Here is a 17,414-nt window from a genome sequence, read left to right on the forward strand (position 1 = left end):
TACCAACAAATTCAATTCCCCTTTAGACCACATAGGATTCGTTATATAATTTTCCTTTAAATGCAAATCTGATACTCTGCAATTTTTTTTCACTGAAACTAAATGACTTGATTTTTGAAGGTGCTTTTTACTGTGTGAAAGAAAAGGTCTGGGCCACCTTGGTTTTAGTTACTAAGGCACTGCTGAAAAGAGAGGAAGGGAGGGGAAGAGAGCAACCACACTAAGTCTTGCTGTTTAAAAACCACTTTGCGTCTCCGGGGTACTGCATGGACTGCTGAGAATACCATTTAAGATTCATGATGGCTTCATAGGTATTTCTAAAGCTGAGATATGGATACTATAAATTCCAAAGGAAATCATGATCCTCAGGGGCTGAAAACTGCAATGCATTTATACAATTGTGGAGACTGAATACTTCAAACCAGTGCTATCCCCAAAGGCTTGAATTCCACTTGGTGGTAAGGATTAAACAAGGAAAAGCCAAATAATATTAACAATAACAACAGCAAACATCTAAAGAAAACCTAAAATAGAAGGTTATGCTTCTTAACTATGACTGTGTCAGTAGTGAGCACTGGTTTATGGAGATTTTAATAAGTGGATCGAGGCACACACAAAACCATAATTGGCTTCTAGACAATATGGAAAGGAGACTAGAAAGTATCTAAAAACACACCTGCCCTAATTTTACTGAGATATCATTAGTAATAACCCTAAAGCATTTGGGGAAGAGCTCCCAAACAAGGCTAAGAGAAAAGCCAATCGGCCATCTGACATTACTCAAAATCAGGGAGACCCCCAAAACAAGCCTATCTTCCAAGATCCCAAAATAATTTTCAAATACAATACATTGTCTAAATATCATTTTTATAAGCTCATTTATTCTAATTCACAACAGTGTAAAAGCTCTAAAACCAAGGTAGACAGGGGAGCCATAGCTCAGTGCTATTCCTTCAGAACTGGTGACTATAATCGCCTTCCATGTCACAAGCCACATGGAAAACTGTGCTGGGCAAGGTATGGGGGGACTCTGGATGAGATGTTCTGGAGCCAAAACAGCTGTTGCCCACACTAAAGAAAGAATGAGTCATCTGACCTGGCAAGGTTTAATTGTTTTGGTCTTTTAAAATCACAAAGATAACATAACTAAATGTAAGGATGGGCTAACTAAAAGTATCAAGCCCTCAAATTGACCATTCTTTAACCACAATAGAATAAAAGAAAATCCATTGTCAAATGAATTAATAATACAGCTGTTATAAAGAATTAGCAGCAGCAGCTTGAATTTTAGTGAACAACATGCCTGTGATCATCAGGGCTATAGGAAGAGATCAAAATTCACCATCTTTACAACTAATATGGGTCACCTCCCCAAGCACATGTTCAGAGTATGTAAAAAGCTAAGACCCAAACTCATAGCATAGGATATAATATAGACATGCTTCTACTGAGGCCCTATCACATACATGTATTGAAGATCTTTGAAAATACAAACATACTAAGTATCTTTTACCTGGAGCTGCTGCATTTGTGCATTGGTAAGATGGTATTGTAAAACACAATGTCAATTAACATGAGCTTTTGTGAAAAGATTAGTATACTAATCAAATGTATTTAACAATTCAACCCAATCTAATTCTAGATCACAATATTTAGTAAAATATTAACATATTAATCTTAGGAACATGATTCTTTTAGGCATTTATGCTTTGGGCATTCAAATAGAATTCTTTGATAATAGTCCTAGATACTTTAATCAAATAAATGTCATCCCTGAAGAAAAGTAAATTATGTCAAAAGCATTTATATTCTAGGTTTATTTCTAGATATTAGACTGCCATACTTAGTCATGATATAGTATGATTCTCAAGAATTGTTTTATATTGGGTTTTCACTAGTTACAAAATACCTGGAAATTCAAGTGGAGTGTTTATTAAATGAAAGAGGGTGTAGCTCATGGTAGACACACACCTAACATGTGTGAGCTGCTCCCCTCCCCCCCTCCACACACACACCAGAAAAAGTAAAGGAATGCATAAAATAAAGAAGTTTTAAATTAAGTTAGAGGAAAGGAAAGTACCCTTACGGTGATTAAAATGAAGTGTTTGGGGCAAGGGATATAGCTCAATAGTAGAGTGCAGCAGAACTAAATATGTAAATAGAAAGAGGAAGGAAGGAAGGAAGGAAGGAAGGAAGGAAGGAAGGAAGGAAGGAAGGAAGGAAGGAAAGAAGGAAGGAAAGAAGGAAGGAAGGAAGGAAGGAAGGAAGGGAGGGAGGGAGGGAGGGAGGGAGGGAAAGACAGAAGGAAAGGAGGCAGTCAGGCAAGCAGGCAAGCAGGTAAAGAAAGGAAAGTTATCACTGCTGTAATTTGTGCTTTTGTTGTTATTTTGTATGTTTCTTGCCTATTCTTGTTAATTCACTCACAAATACTTTGATAATAGTCACTGCAGCACCATGTACAACAATAAAATGAAACACCACAATATTAATACAAACAAGGCAACCATGCATAAGGGATATTAACTGTATGTCTACACGATCAAACAGGCTGAAAGATATTACACACACTGTTTACAAGGACTATTCATTCTCAAGTAAAATGCTCACAATATAATTCTCAGGAAAAAAATCAGGACCAAAATTCTGCATACATTATAATCCCAACCATGATCCCCTTGAAAATAGCTATTTATTACAAATCCACAGACAAACATCCTTGAGGGAAATTCTCCAGTGAAAGTTTGCTCTGAGGGATGAGATTTCAAGAGATTTTAATTTTCTTTCTCTAAAGTTCTCAGTGATTTTCATATTTGACACAATAAATAGTGTGTTGATAAATTTTTGAGAAACTGCTTTTTAAAATGTTCTGTTAAGATGGCACTCTGTGCCAAAGAAAGAAAATGAGTAGTAATGAATTTACATGATTTTTCTTTTTAGTGTAACTTTTAGACATTCTTAGTAAAAAGAAATTACACTTTAAGGCACAAATATCAATTTATTCATATTTTTTAACAAAAAGAAACCCCTAGCACTCACTCTAATTCATTTATTGTAGTCAATTATATATAGTCCACTTCTAGATTTTTGGTGATTAATTAGAGATAACGGTTTCATGAACTTTCATGCCCTGGCTGGCATATCTCAGTTTCCTGAGTAGCTAGGATTGCAGAAGTGAGACACTGGTACCCAGCAACAACAATTTTTGAAAATAGAAATAATGTAAAAAAATATGTATTAGAAAGCATCATCAAGCTAACAAGAGAGCCAAACCATGAAGAAGCAAGGAAGTGAAGCAAGGAAGTAAACCAAGGAAGTAAGGGAGAAACTGGGAAATATTTTCCTTCAAGAGTGTGCCAATATTGAAGCGCACAAGCTTAGACAACAAGAAACGCATAGGATACAGCAGTGAAAAGACTGGAAAGCAACACTAAATGTTTGGCAGTCTTATGGGGCTAAGGCAACTATAGAAGAAGAGTTGTGCAAACATCCTAGATTTCCACACGTGATGCCACAAAGACTGAACTTTAGAAACGGATGTATACTAGTAATAGACAAATGCTCACAAAGCCTAAAAGCTAGCTGATCAGCTTAGTCCCAGATTATTACCTGCAGGAAAGCAAAGTCATTCTTCTCTGAAGGAAAAAGATATCATCCATGGCCTCAGAAGATTTTAAATATATAATGTCCAGCATTCAATCAAAAGTCAATCAAGACAACTGTTAGTTTACAACTGTGCCATTGTCAAAATTGACCCACAAGTCTATCTGTGACTCTCTGCTCTGAAATTCTCATTTTAGGATGGATCAAGTTAGACTTAAGAATTAAGAATGTAGAGCTGAGTTTCATCTCCCTACTTGGGAGGATGAAATCTGGAGGACTATGGTTCAAGGAAAGCCCCAGCAGAACAGTTTGCAAGACCCCTTCACAATGCCTAATTGGGCATAAGGGCAGATAACCTGTCATCTCAAGCTATTTAAGAGGTGAGATTGGGAGGATTGGATCATGGTACCAGACCAGCCCAGGGAAGAAAAGAATACTGGACTCTGTTTGCACAGAGGGACACTGCATACAATTATAGGAAGACTAATAGGGGGAATCACAGCTCAGGTACAAGTCCAGGTGGGAAGGGAGACTCTCTTCTAAAAGTGACCAGCAAAAACAAGGCTAGAGACATGGCTCAGGGGTAGAGTGTCTATCAAAGCAAAAACCCTAAATTCAAACGTCAATACCACTTCCACACACAAAAAAAAAAGAAAAGAAAAGAAAATAGGACACCACAAATGGAAATGGAATATTCAATGATGTAGATGGCTTGGCTCTAACGAATCTTAGCTTTCCATTTTTACTTGAAAGTAACAAGCTGAATATGGTGGTACATTTGTAATCTCAACTACTGAGGAAACTGAGGTAGGAAGATCATAAGTTTGAGAACTTGTCTCAAAAAAAAAAAAGTTCCAGGCACACATGCTCATTCCTGTAATCGAGCTACTCCAGAGACAAAGATCAAGAGAATCTAGGATGTGGAAACAAATCACACTGTTAACTGGACTCCCTAGAACACTCTAGATGTTCCTTCAAAGGTCTGGTTCTCTGATGGGACCAGCTGGAATCAAGATGATCAAGTCTGATTCTGATGCAAAGATTCCCACCGGAGCAGAGTAGGGATTCCATCAACACATGGACCCATTTGTCTCACAATGGGAGAGAACACATTGTGAGGAGCAATGTCCTCCTTGCTCCTGGCAGATTGGATACATCAGACTCTCAACCCCCCTTCAGGGCTATCACAGCTGTCTCATTTCCATTGATAAGCTCTCTCCTGATCAGATTACTGTCCAGCTGTCCAGCCATATACCACTGTGGTCCTTGAAAGTAATGATGTACTTTACAACGGACTGACTGTCCAACATTTTCGTAAAACTTTTCGAATTCAATTTAGAAAAGAGTTATATCTTGTTGACCACTTCCTGAATATTGATCAGGAAAATAAAAGTGGGAAGAACGATGACAGGCCCCTATGTAGGCCTATTTTGATGATTCCACCTCCACCACTGAAGGACATGACACATTGTTTTTTTCTACCAGCAGCCGCAGGCCTGGTTGGCATACCCTCCAGGGGGCAGTAGAGTGAAACTGCCAGACACACACTTAATTCTAGTTATATAAAGTGCTCCTGTGCCTCTACCCAGGAGCCTTCGGGTTGGAAGATCTATGCAGTGGATGATCTGAATAAAAGGTAGCAGAGCTAGTAGATGAACATCCAGCTTTTGTGGACACGAGGGGAAAAAAACTTAGCTCCTAAGCAGGGAACACCTTAGACCCCAGGATAATAAGAAAAGAACATTAGAACTTCTCTATCGATATTGGAATTGACCTGGGAGCTTTCCTCAAAAGGAAAGCATCCCAGTGTCACAATCACTAATTAATATAAGCACATTCTGTTTAACTTACTAGTGTGCCTTCTGGGATTTGTCTGATGCCTTTGATCACAATTTGATCTGTCAGAACAGCAAAGGAAAGCTCCAGCTCGTGCATTTCCTCCCCTCAGCAACACCAGAATTAAATCCTCACTCATTTTGTGAACAGACAAATGTCACAAGGAAAAAGATACATTACTTGTGCTACACTGAAGTTTATAACTTCTGTTTATCAAAAGACATTGAGTATAGAAAGCAAACTACAATATGAGAAAATAGTTTCAATATACATAACTGACAAAGACTCATATCTTCATGTATATAAGAATGAATAATATATAATTTTGATATTCAGCCATATTTGATGTACAAAACTGGTACCTCATATAGTTTAATTTATCGCTGATAACTCCTGTAAATCAACTCAATAAAAAATAGGTAAAAGCAAGTACTTCGATCCAGAGGATAATCATAGGATCAGCTAAATATTCAAAAATATGTTCAGTCTCACTATTTACCAGGGAAGAGAAGATGAAACCACAATAAAATACTACTACATGCTTCTTAGAATGCTTATAACTTAATAACCAGCATTATAATGATATATGTTTATTTACTTATAAATAATAGCTATATATAATATGGTATTGAGGTTATAATAAAGGATTTCATGCTTCATATCAAGGATTACAAGTATATGAGCAATACATTGCTAGTGGAACATAAGTTGATATCACTATTTTGGAAAACAGTTGAGTAATATTGGAACTGAATAGGTGTATTCCTATGATCTAACAATTTCATTCCTGCATATGTATATCTAACAGAAATGTCCCCATATAATGTAAACAAAAGTACTATACACAAATTTTCATGATGTTATTTGTAATACCTTGAAAACTGGAAACAACCTAAAGGTCCATCAGCAATAGAATTGATAAAGAAATTGTTATATATGCATCCATAAAGAAGGAGAAAGGAGTGAACTACAAAATCCAACAACATGGGTGAATTTCTTAAATAGGACATTAAGGGAAAGAACATAACCCAAAATAGTTACTGCATATATGTGAAGTTCAAAACAGGTGAGAGCAATCGATGATATTGCAAGGAAAGATGGTGGCACCTATGGTGGGCAATGTGACATTAGCATTTGCAAGGCTGAATATATTAATCGCTTGGTGTAGGTGCTGATCAACAATGTAGTCCTTTTGTGAAAATTTATCAGAAAGCATTGAATTTATATACTTTGCTGTGTGTTTGCTGTACTTTGAAAAATAAGCTTTTTGTAAAAACAACATCATCTAATTGAGTTTAAAATGTTAAGCAGTTAGTAATAATTAAAGCATGAATCTGGGAAGGAGAGAAGTCAGTACAAGACCACAGACAGAAAGCACATTGCTGTAGAAATCTTATGGTTAAATGAAGGTGTATATTTGCTACTGCAAAAACGCAATGCAGCTTATCATAATGAATAAGATTACATCAGTACAAATAATATCAAATAATGCCCATTACACCCACTAAACATCCCATGATGCTTTCTTAGCTGAAGCCCCAGCTATTTGGCAGACAATCCATGGACTGGTAAAAGACCAATGATTCTGTCTACTCCAAAATATAAACGGAACCAACTTAGATTCACTTTCACAAGAATATACACCTGGATATGCAGATAAGTAACAGATAGCAATGAAAGTTGAAACAGGAAAAAAGAGGTCACAGTAGTGAGCTGATTCCATTGGGAGAGCATGGCACTCTGAAGTAGGAGTAGTGCAAGCTGCAGGGATACAGAAAGAGGAGAATCTGAAGAGGAATAAGTATGCTGAAAATGACCCAGCCAATAGGACCATTCAAAGGAGAACAGACCCCCATAGCAGCAAAGAACACTCACACTGATATTGCCTTATAATATTCAGTGTCCTTCCACAGTCAGATGTGATCATCATTCATGACAACTTGAATTCATGGCTTTTCTTTACAATCCAAAGGGCATAAAGCAATCAGTCATACAGCAGAAACTAATTCAGTGAGGAAAAGCCTGACAGGACTAGGGAAAAAAAAAACCACGAAAGTACACATTTGATGAAGGAAGGGTTGGTTAGCATTTGCCTTGAAATAGTGATGACTAGCTGTTGTACCTCTGAAGCGACTTTGAAACACTGACCTGTGGATGATGCCCTCACTGATGCAAAATGAGGCAAAGGACTGGGTGAGAAGAAGCATTAGGAACAACAATGGATGCAACTGTATTGTTGTTTCTAAGTAAGATCACCTCAAAGCGGGGGGAGTTTAATATATTGACTTCAATGAAGAAAAGAAGATCCTTCAGAAAGCATCATCAATGATGTAATTTTGCCCTTGAGTATACTCATAGCATGAAAACACCTTTGTACATGACTGTTTAAACGACTGACTTCAAACTTTCTTTTCTCTAGGATTTAACATGCTGGAATTTATTTAAAAGTGAATTCCATTCTTTTATGTTTTCATAACAACTGTCTTTGGTTTTTCTCCTTTCGTACAGCATCAAAGAAACAAAAGAATGACTGCCATTATAATAAAACACATTACAACAGAAACATATTAAAAACTCCTTCCAAGACAGTTTTTTGGTTCAGTGCATCTTCAATGCCAAATAAGTGCTATGCCAAAGAGGAAAATACTGTTTTATGTACGAGGGTAATCATGAAAGGTCTGAGATTTGCTTTAAAATAATCTAGGAAAAAAGGAAAGGGGTATGTGAAGGGAAACAGATAAAACAAAATTAACTAAAAGTTGAAGAGGACTAAGTTCAAGAAGGGAAATTGGGGAGGGGAGAATTCCCAAGGGATCCAAATAGTAAAAATGAAAGAAGAAAATCAATGAAGAATATATTTTAAAAGAACTAACAAAAGGACAGGATGTGTGTGTTGTGTGCATGGCTCTATTCTTAATGCTCGGCCTACTTTATTTGTAAGTCTCACGACCACACATTGAAAAAGGCATTGCCACGATCTCCATCTTCTAGATAGGAAACTATCTTCTAGATAGGATACTGTTAGTTCACACCTGCAATTATACTTTGGAGGCAGATATTGAGAGGATTGAGATTCTAAGCTTGAGGGAAACGTTTGTAAAATTTAAAAACAAAAAACATCTAAACCAATAAATGGGTCCACAGTGCATATCACTCATCTCAGCTATGTGGGATACTGAGATCGTATTTGTCCAGGCAAAAGACTTTTTGACTTAGGAGAAGCAGTTAGGTGTGTTAGCATACACCTGTCATCCTGGAAACATAGGAAGCACAAGAGATCACAGTCCTACAGGCCTATCTCAAAAATTATCAAAAGGAAAAATGGCCAGAGGAACAGCTTCAGCAATAGAGTGTCTGCTAGCAAGCTCATAGTTCTGCATTCAAACCCGTACCACCAAAAAGAGAAAAAGAAAGAGAGGAAGAAAGGGAGTGAGGAAGAGAAGGAGAAATTGTTCCGGATTGTGTATTTTGTAAGTAGCACAACCAAGACTAAAACCTTACGCAATTCTATTCCTGAAATAAACCATACCCAATACTCTCACCACACCTGGAAACTCATTAATATCCTTAAAGTATAAACAAAGTAGCTTCACACCAGATAGGAGTGGCCTCTGATTACGGGCATCCCTGACATTTTCCCAGCATAACTTCTTTTATAACAAGTTGTAATGTATTTAATGAGATTTAGAGCAACTTATCGCCTTCCTAGTCCCACACTACTAACTTGAAAACCACCTCATTTTCAAACTGTCTCTCTAGTAGGAAGGAGTAGCCTCATAGTCACAGTTCAGGAAGTAAACCAGGCATTGTCAAAATTAATCAGCATTAAAGAAACATGCTAAGAACAAACAAAAAAACAAACAAAAAATGGAAATTACCAGCAACTACAGTCCTTCACTGGCCATGTTGACCATTATGGTACCAGCAATGTCTTATTGTAAATATTGGAAGACCTAAAGACTCTTAAAATTCTTTAAAAGAAAAAGATGAATAAATTATATTTTCAAGCATAGCTTGTTTTGCCTCATTTTGTATCTTTTCAGATCTTACAAGAATTATAGTTCTCATTCACTTGCTCTGATGCTGCAAATGGTTTTTTTTGTTTGGGTTTTTTTTAACTGTATTTTTTTTGTCTTTTCTTTTTTGGTACTGGGGATCAAACCCAGGACGTTGCGCTTGCTAGGCAAGCGCTTTGCCACTGAGCTACATCCCAGCCCAGCTGCAAATGGTTTTTGTGTAGACTTCCTCAGCTTTATCATTTCTCCCATCATAGTTCAAAAAGAAAGAGAAATTGTATATTATTTAATATACATTATTTTGTACATATCATTTGAGTGTGGTGGCGCATTTCTATAATCCCAGCTACTTGGTAAAGATCAGAGGATCACATTCTGGGGCCTGCCTGGGCAAAAATGGAAACTCTACGTGAAAAACAAACAAACAAAAAAAAAGGACTTGGGATGAGTGAGCTGTAAAATAATAAGAGTGCTTTCTGAGCAAGAGTGAAGCCCTGAGTTCAACAATTCAATAGCAATTCAAATATGTTAATATTTTCTGCCCTTTTTCCCTAAAAGAGCATTTGGAACATTTTTACAGTAACTGTGCAGCGTTTTAGGAAAATGATTTGAATTTTTATTTTACTTTGAATCATCTGTTTTCCAAGAGCCAGTAAAAAGGAAAACTATGAGACCATTTGCTTTCTAAATCTCCGTTCCACTTACTGATGCCAGTATTTTCCGCATAAACAATGAAAAAATAGCCAGCCACTTTCTTTCTAAATATATATGCAATCATATTTCAATTCATTGGACAAAAATGGTAACACTTTTGGTGGAGCCAAATTAATGTATTTTAACTGTTCAATCAACTAAAATGTTAAAGTTATACTAATGGAAATGTAATGAATAATCTAGAAGAATAAAAAATGTAGATTAATAGCCAAATCGTAAAACACAGTCAATATTGCATTTCACAAAGGGCAATGTTCATACTTTATGTTGTTTCTACATTCATTCAAGTATTAATTATGATTTTACTAAGGGTTGTAAGGTGCTCAAAGGGAGGGATGCTTCCTGGGAAATGAATCATCAGGTGATTTCACCATTGCACAATATCACAAAGTGTGCATCTTAGTACCTACACTGGGTTGCCCATTGCAAATTGAGAATACATTTGTCCCTGATATAGCCCACCAGGGACTGAAGAATCATTGTTTAATAAATGCATGATGCTTCATAGTCTTCAAGGTAACCTAATTTCAGAGAAGCATTTATATTGTGATTAAAATAAAAGAATCACCACACATCCTTTGTCCTAAAATATAAAGCTTCTCAAACTGCACACAGATTGGATCCATAACTCACTCTTTGAAATGTCAATAACACAAATAAAAATCTGCAAACTCCCAACATGTATGACAGCATGGTAATTTGTTAATATTCAGGAGCTGAAGGAAACAAACTTACAGATACAGAAAGACATCTCTTTCTTATAAGATAAATGAACAGGCATTAAAACATAAAACCACTTTGAAATTGGAGAAGATGTAAGGCCTGAGTAAATCTATGTCATCAGTCTGACAATTTGTTACTAAATAACCTTAGTTTTTCTATTCTATAAATATTAAATTACATTGGTTAGTGCATTTATATTTAAATAGCATTAGACAGTGGGCAATAACAATTTAAAATATAATCTATATATAACAGACAGCAATATAATCATTGTTTAACAACAGTATTTGTGTCTTCTTGCTAAAGCCAGAAATATTTGTCTTTGTTTTCTTTCTTACTTTCAAAAGTAAAAATAAAAATTGTTATTAGCTATAAACATTTCCCATCATTCAATAGCACAGGTAGTCGATATTTAATTAAAAAAACAGAAAAATGTCACAATAAGATGTTTTTTGTACATCTATTACATCAAAGATGTATTTTCATCTGTTGAATTTTAACAATTACAATAACTTGATAGTAATGTTTAGAATAGCAAAAGTTAAAATAATTAAATTTTGCTGATCCATGATTTTAATGGAGAACAGTTACAAATTTCAAGTAATATATTATTTCTATTCCATCGATTATAATTTTAAACATTTCATGTTTTAGTAAGCATCATTGTTTTATTTTTTCACACTGTGTCCAGCAAGCAAAGGGTTAGAGAAAATATGGGGTTGGTTATTAAACAACATGAACTAGAATGAAAATCCACCATCCACACTCGCTATCCCCTGTACATATTTCAGAGTTTGCATGTAGTTCTGCCTAATTCAACAAAATGTTTCCTATCCTTTCCTTGTGGCTAAGTTAGAAGGCTAAAATATCTGTCTAGCAATCAAGTAACAGTGAAATCATGTAATCAGCAATCTTTCTAAAACCAACAGGTTTTATTCAGCACAAATATGAGCAGTAGCTGTAGTACTTTTTACCTCTGGATCTAGGGAGACCCCCGTCTATCTTCTTCCAAGAAAGCAAAATCAGGATAAATGAGACACTTAGCATTACCAGAAAAAAAAAAGAGAACAAAGATGGTTTTGTGGCCATACATCTTTGCTGCTAAGAGGCAGACCACCTCACCAGGGCGCGTGTATACCTGCATCTCAAATGCAATGCAAGGTGCTACATGAAGTAAAAGAACACTATGAAAATGTTTTATATTTGGAAAGAAATCTCATTTTTCTTTAATATGCAATGGCCTACACTTGTATTTCTCAAAAATTAACAAGCATCATTTTACTTGTGTATAAAGAGAAATAAGAATGAACAAAACAGCAATTCATGTATTACACCTCCAACTCCCATCTTTCCAGATTTCCCATTTCTTGAAGTTCAGTGGATTTAAATACAGGAGGCTCCTTAGCAAGGTACTCTCTTTTTTAAAAAATTAATTGCTGTTATATACAGAGAAGTTACAGTTACATAAGTGCAGTAATGAGTACATTTCTTTTTGGACACTGTCCTCTCTTCCCTCACTCTCTCCCAAGAACTACCAAGAACTCACTGGATGTCAGTGTTAGCATAGGTAAAAGTGAAAGTAGTAACAATGGTGATGATGAGGGTGATGGTGGTAATCCTGAAAGCTAAAGTTTCAAGTTAGATAAGGTAATATCAGAGCTGAGGATACAGAAGGCACTTAATAAATGCAGGTTCCCTTTCTTCTTAAATGTCTATACCTGGAAGGAGATTGAAGTTTCTTGTCTTCTACAAATGCAACTATTTGGGAAATAAGAGATATTCGGACATATTAGGGGGGAAAGAAACACTTAATTAAAAAAAAAAAAAACAGTTCATATCCTAAAGAAGTCACTATGGAATGCTGATACAAGAACCCAGCAATCAACCAAGAACTGACTAAAGTGAAATCTTGGGATACAATAAAATAAATGGAGCAATGAAATATTGGGCCTACTTTCAATTTGGACATTTTTTTCCCACTTAACTGCAAATGTCTTAAGACAATGGGTTGAAAACATCTTGAATGTTTTTGTGTGTCAACCAACTTACTTTGAATTATTTAGATGAAGTAAACCAATGGATATTTTCTTCTTTATAACTTAACTAAAGCACCCAATTAATTAGAAATAAGATTGGGCCCCAGTGACTCAATCCTAGCTAGGCAGGAAGCTGGAATCTGAGGATAATAGTTCAAAGCCGGCCTTGACAGGAAAGTCCTCTGAGACTTTCACAAGGTAGAGATTACTCCAAGGTAATCTCCAATTAACTACCAAAAGGCTATAAGTAGAGAGGTGGTTCAAGTGGTAAAGATCCAGCTTTGAGTGAAAAAGCTAAGGGACAGCGCCTAGGCTCCCATTCCAAGTCCCAGTACTGGTGCGTGCACACGCGCACACACACGCACACACACACACACACACACAGAAATAAAAATTAATTTGTGAGAAAAATACAATTTAAATTCTCAAGGATGATTAAAAGCAATTTACAGAAAGAAATGTGTCAATCACTGTAACTTGCAAAGATATTACAATATAATCTCCCCCTCAGATACAAGTGATAAGAATGTCTCTGCCATGGTTAATGTTGTTGTTGTTGTTACTACTGGTGTGTGCATCTGTTGACCTGGATTTATCAGAATACCCATTTCAGTCACCTACTTATCCTTAGCTTCTCAAATGTGATATTTATTACAAACATCCATGATCTTTACAGCTTGTGAAACTGCCTTTCACATTCTCTACAAAGCAAAAAACTCACACTCTGTCATAATCTTGGAAAATAAAGTTACCAATATTGGTGAATCAACTTAGAAATCATTTTATGCAAACTCTTAATTTTTACAAACAAGGAAACTGACTTCTGTGGGGAAATGAAGCAAAGGTTCAGAGAGAGAGAGAGAGAGAGATTCAGGAGTGGGAGGGGAAAATACCAAAAGATTAACCAAAGAATTCATATGGAAACATGGTAGAAGAAAATAACTGTGTTCCCAAGTACTATTTCAAGCCCTCAAAGGCATGTATATCTATAAGGTTTAAGTTACATAAAAAACTTCCAAAGCATCCATGGAGGAGCAGACCTGGAAATCTGCTCACCTCCCTCAATCCTCCTGAAAACTCTCAGGTCTCAAGTCATCACATCTTGGAAGTTTGACTCCATTTGAACACAACAGAATCCCAATTAACTGAAATGAACCAATTGCCTGATACAAAGTTCCTTGTTATTTCTATTTTCCACAGTGTCTCTTCTTAATTGTCCCGACGAACCCCAACAGGCAGTATCAAAAAGAAGCATCAGTCTGCAAAGCTAACCCACGTTAACTAAGCACACCTAATGTGACAAAACTTAAGAGGTCTCCCAGCCCAACTTCTAATTCATTCCTGAATGTTTGCATCTTCCCACCTCAGTTTTGTTACAACCTCAGAGGTTCTAATTCCTAACTTCTTAGGATAGGTAACATGGCCAAGCTTATATGGTATCACTCCTAGCCTACATGATAGATAAGGGGAATCATTTATAAGACGATCTCTTTTGTACTTCCACTAGAATGTGGAATGAAAGTCTGGCTAAGAAAGCCATGCTGAAGACCACAGGTTAGATATTTTCCCAGTAGAAAAATATTGGTTTACATAACAGGCCAGACAGTCATATAAGTTGTAACAGGTAACAAACTCAACTCCAAATAAAAGTCAAAGTGACTAATGTTAATAATAAGTACAAACAAACCAAAGAATTGGGAATTCAGTTAATGATATATATTCAGGTAATTTAAAGAATCCTCTTTTATTTCAGATGATAGTACTTAAAATACTATTTGTTTTGGTTCCTGTGGGGCCTTGGAATATATAACTCTCTGAAAGGATCTCAAGATAATATGAAAACTCTCACTCTCCATATATATATATATATATATATATATATATATATATCCTGGAAAAAATCTGTTTCCTCAAAATTGTTCTTGCAATTTAGATTCTAAAATACACAACTTGAAATCCATTTATATCTGTAGTTTCTCTCTCTATAATTTCCAAGTTGAAAATCAGTTTTCAAATGACTATGAATATACCCTCAAAAGCCAAAGGGCAGTTTTTAAATTACAAATTTGTAAGCATTACACAGGTTTAATGAGTTAAGTTAGTTAATGATTTATAGTGAAACTCTAGAAAGAGAAAGTAAAAAAAAAAACCTCAACTTTGGTTGATCTAGTTTTAACACCTCTTAATTTTATGTATTGTTTTATGAGCCCCAAGAAGCTAGGTAGGCATCTTCTGTCGGTGATGCAGGAGATAAGGTTTGGTTTGACTTGCATGCACAGAAAATGCAGGTGGGAAATATTTTCTGCAACAGCAGACAATATGCCTTTTTTTCTTTAATGTTGCGATCTAGAAGCCACGTGAGAACTTTGGGGAGCATAAAATTAGTCTGTTTTAAGTTTATTAATGAAATAGTAGATGAAAGAACACCAATTCCGTGTCTACAGGAATTAGCAGCACAGAGGTTACAAAACGTAACCCCTTCCCCTTCAATGGGCAAGCGACGAATAAAACCCATGCAATTATAACCCACAACTAATAGGTCACATTTACTTTGAAAGCATGCATTTACAAGTATAGAGTGTGCTTTATTTTTAATTCCCATGTTTTTAAACACAGCAAAATTGCAGAGACCAAAATTTAATCCTGAGGTGAATTGGTACATATTTACCTTCATAATTGACCCCAGTGGGTCAAATGATGGCAAGGTAAACTGACCTAATCCACCCAGGTCGATTTTTTCTTTATTTTTAAATGTCTGTCAGAATTGGGAGCCTAAATGTTTCTCAGCAGAGCCTGGAATGGATTCTGTGCAGGTGAAGAAATCCACGCGCGCCAGCTGGGTAAGGAAGAAACCTAACTTTCTCAAATAAGTTCAGTCTTGTCGACCTAAATCCAACAGGTGTCAACACACGTCGCCCACCCTCCCCCAGGGAAAAAAAAACCTCCTCTGAACACTGCCTAGAGAAACACCAGATAATTCATGGAGAAACTAAAACGACCACTATCAGAATTATGAAATAAAGCAAGCCGGGTCTCCATCCCAACTGATCTCTTCGCCCCTTGCCTGCGCACGGCGGGGGGGGGGGGCCCCCCCCGGGGGGGGGGGGGGGGTGGGGGGGGGGGGGGGGGGGGGGGGGGGGAGACGCGGGGAGCCGGCGCTCCGCCGTTCCCACCAGGGGCTTTGGGCTTGAGCTCTCGGTGCCCACAGCTAGACCCTCGGCCGGAGGCGGGGCGCCTGGGCGGGGAGGGCGCGCGGTACCTGCTTGTCCAGCGCGTCCCGGCCGCCTCCGGGGCCGGCACCGGTCCTGGGTGGCGCGGGCGTCCGTTCGCAGCTGCAGCCTTCCAGGAGATACATGCCCGCCGGGCGGCCGCTCTGCTCGCCCTCGAAGTAGAAGAGCACATTTTGGTAAAGAGCGAACCACTTCTCGTGCCAGCGGCTCGCCTCGGCCGCCTTTTTGCTTAGGAAGCCGCGCTTGGTGCCTTCCTTGCGCGCCAGGAAGGCCAGGTACAGGGCGTGCCCCTCGTTGTAACGCACGCTCTTCTGCATGGTGAGGGCGCCGGGGGCGCTCGGGCGGCCTCCCGCCTCACCTCGGCCCCGCTGTCATCGCCCGGCCGGCTCTCCCACTCGAGGGCGCGCCTGGCCGCGGGCGCCCTCTTCCCCGAGTCAGTGCGCCGGGCACCCTGCCTGCCTCCCGGGCGCGGCGATGCGGGGGTCCGAAGGGCGCTCAGCACCTTCTCCGTCCCGACCGCGCCCTCCCGTGCGAAAGGAGGCCGGGACGCCGCGTGGAGAGCGGCCTCCCCCGCGCCCCACCGAGGGCGCCCGAGCCCGCCCCAGCTGCGCCCAAACTTAGAGAAGCCGAGCCCGCGACGGGCGGGCTGGGGTGCGCGACGCGCGGCAGCCGGAGGAGGACTGTCCTCGGGCAACGCGCTCCCGGAGACAGAAGGTAAAACGTCACGTGGGAGATCAGCCGTAATCGGCTTGCGGACCGATTTAAAGGGCAAAGTCGCCGCAGCAGCCTCGAGACAGCGCAGCCCGCTCAGCCCGCTCAGCCCGTTCAGCCCAGAGCTAGTCCCTCCCTGGCCCGGCCGGCCCGGCGGCCTCTGCCCCTGCGCCGCCAGGGATGGGGCCCTATCTCGGGGAGGTGGAGGCGCTGGGCACCACACACCCGCTCACACGCACCAGGCGGTCACGCACACACACAGGCAATTACAAATCCACAATGCACACGTTTTGCACAAATCCAGAACCCATAACTCAAACACAAAAATAATCCACACAATGTGGACATTCTAGGCAAATGACTGTGCGTACTCACAACACATTTTCACAAATGCACATTCACACAGTGCGCACACTCATAGCAGCATTACAGCCACGTGTAACACATCCATATATACACAAATACAGATAGATGCACAACTATATTCACTGTGTGTTTCTCACAAAAATGTAAATTCACAACTATCACACGTGTTCGCCGAGATGCTC

The 17,414-nt window shown here is 38.6% G+C and overlaps 1 protein-coding gene across 1 annotated transcript in view; it reads right to left on the minus strand.

The window, feature by feature from the left end:
- Rasgrf2 (Ras protein-specific guanine nucleotide-releasing factor 2) overlaps nucleotides 1-16,472 on the minus strand; it is a 212,939-nt gene extending 196,467 nt beyond the window's left edge. Inside the window, exon 1 of the mRNA XM_013015812.1 lies at nucleotides 16,185-16,472. Coding sequence (XP_012871266.1) covers nucleotides 16,185-16,472 — 288 coding nt within the window. The remainder of the gene's footprint in view (nucleotides 1-16,184) is intronic.
- Nucleotides 16,473-17,414: the final 942 nt, after the last annotated feature.

The sequence above is a fragment of the Dipodomys ordii genome, unplaced genomic scaffold, assembly GCF_000151885.1.
Source record: "Dipodomys ordii isolate 6190 unplaced genomic scaffold, Dord_2.0 Scaffold28, whole genome shotgun sequence".
In the NCBI taxonomy this organism is placed as follows: Eukaryota; Metazoa; Chordata; class Mammalia; order Rodentia; family Heteromyidae; genus Dipodomys; species Dipodomys ordii.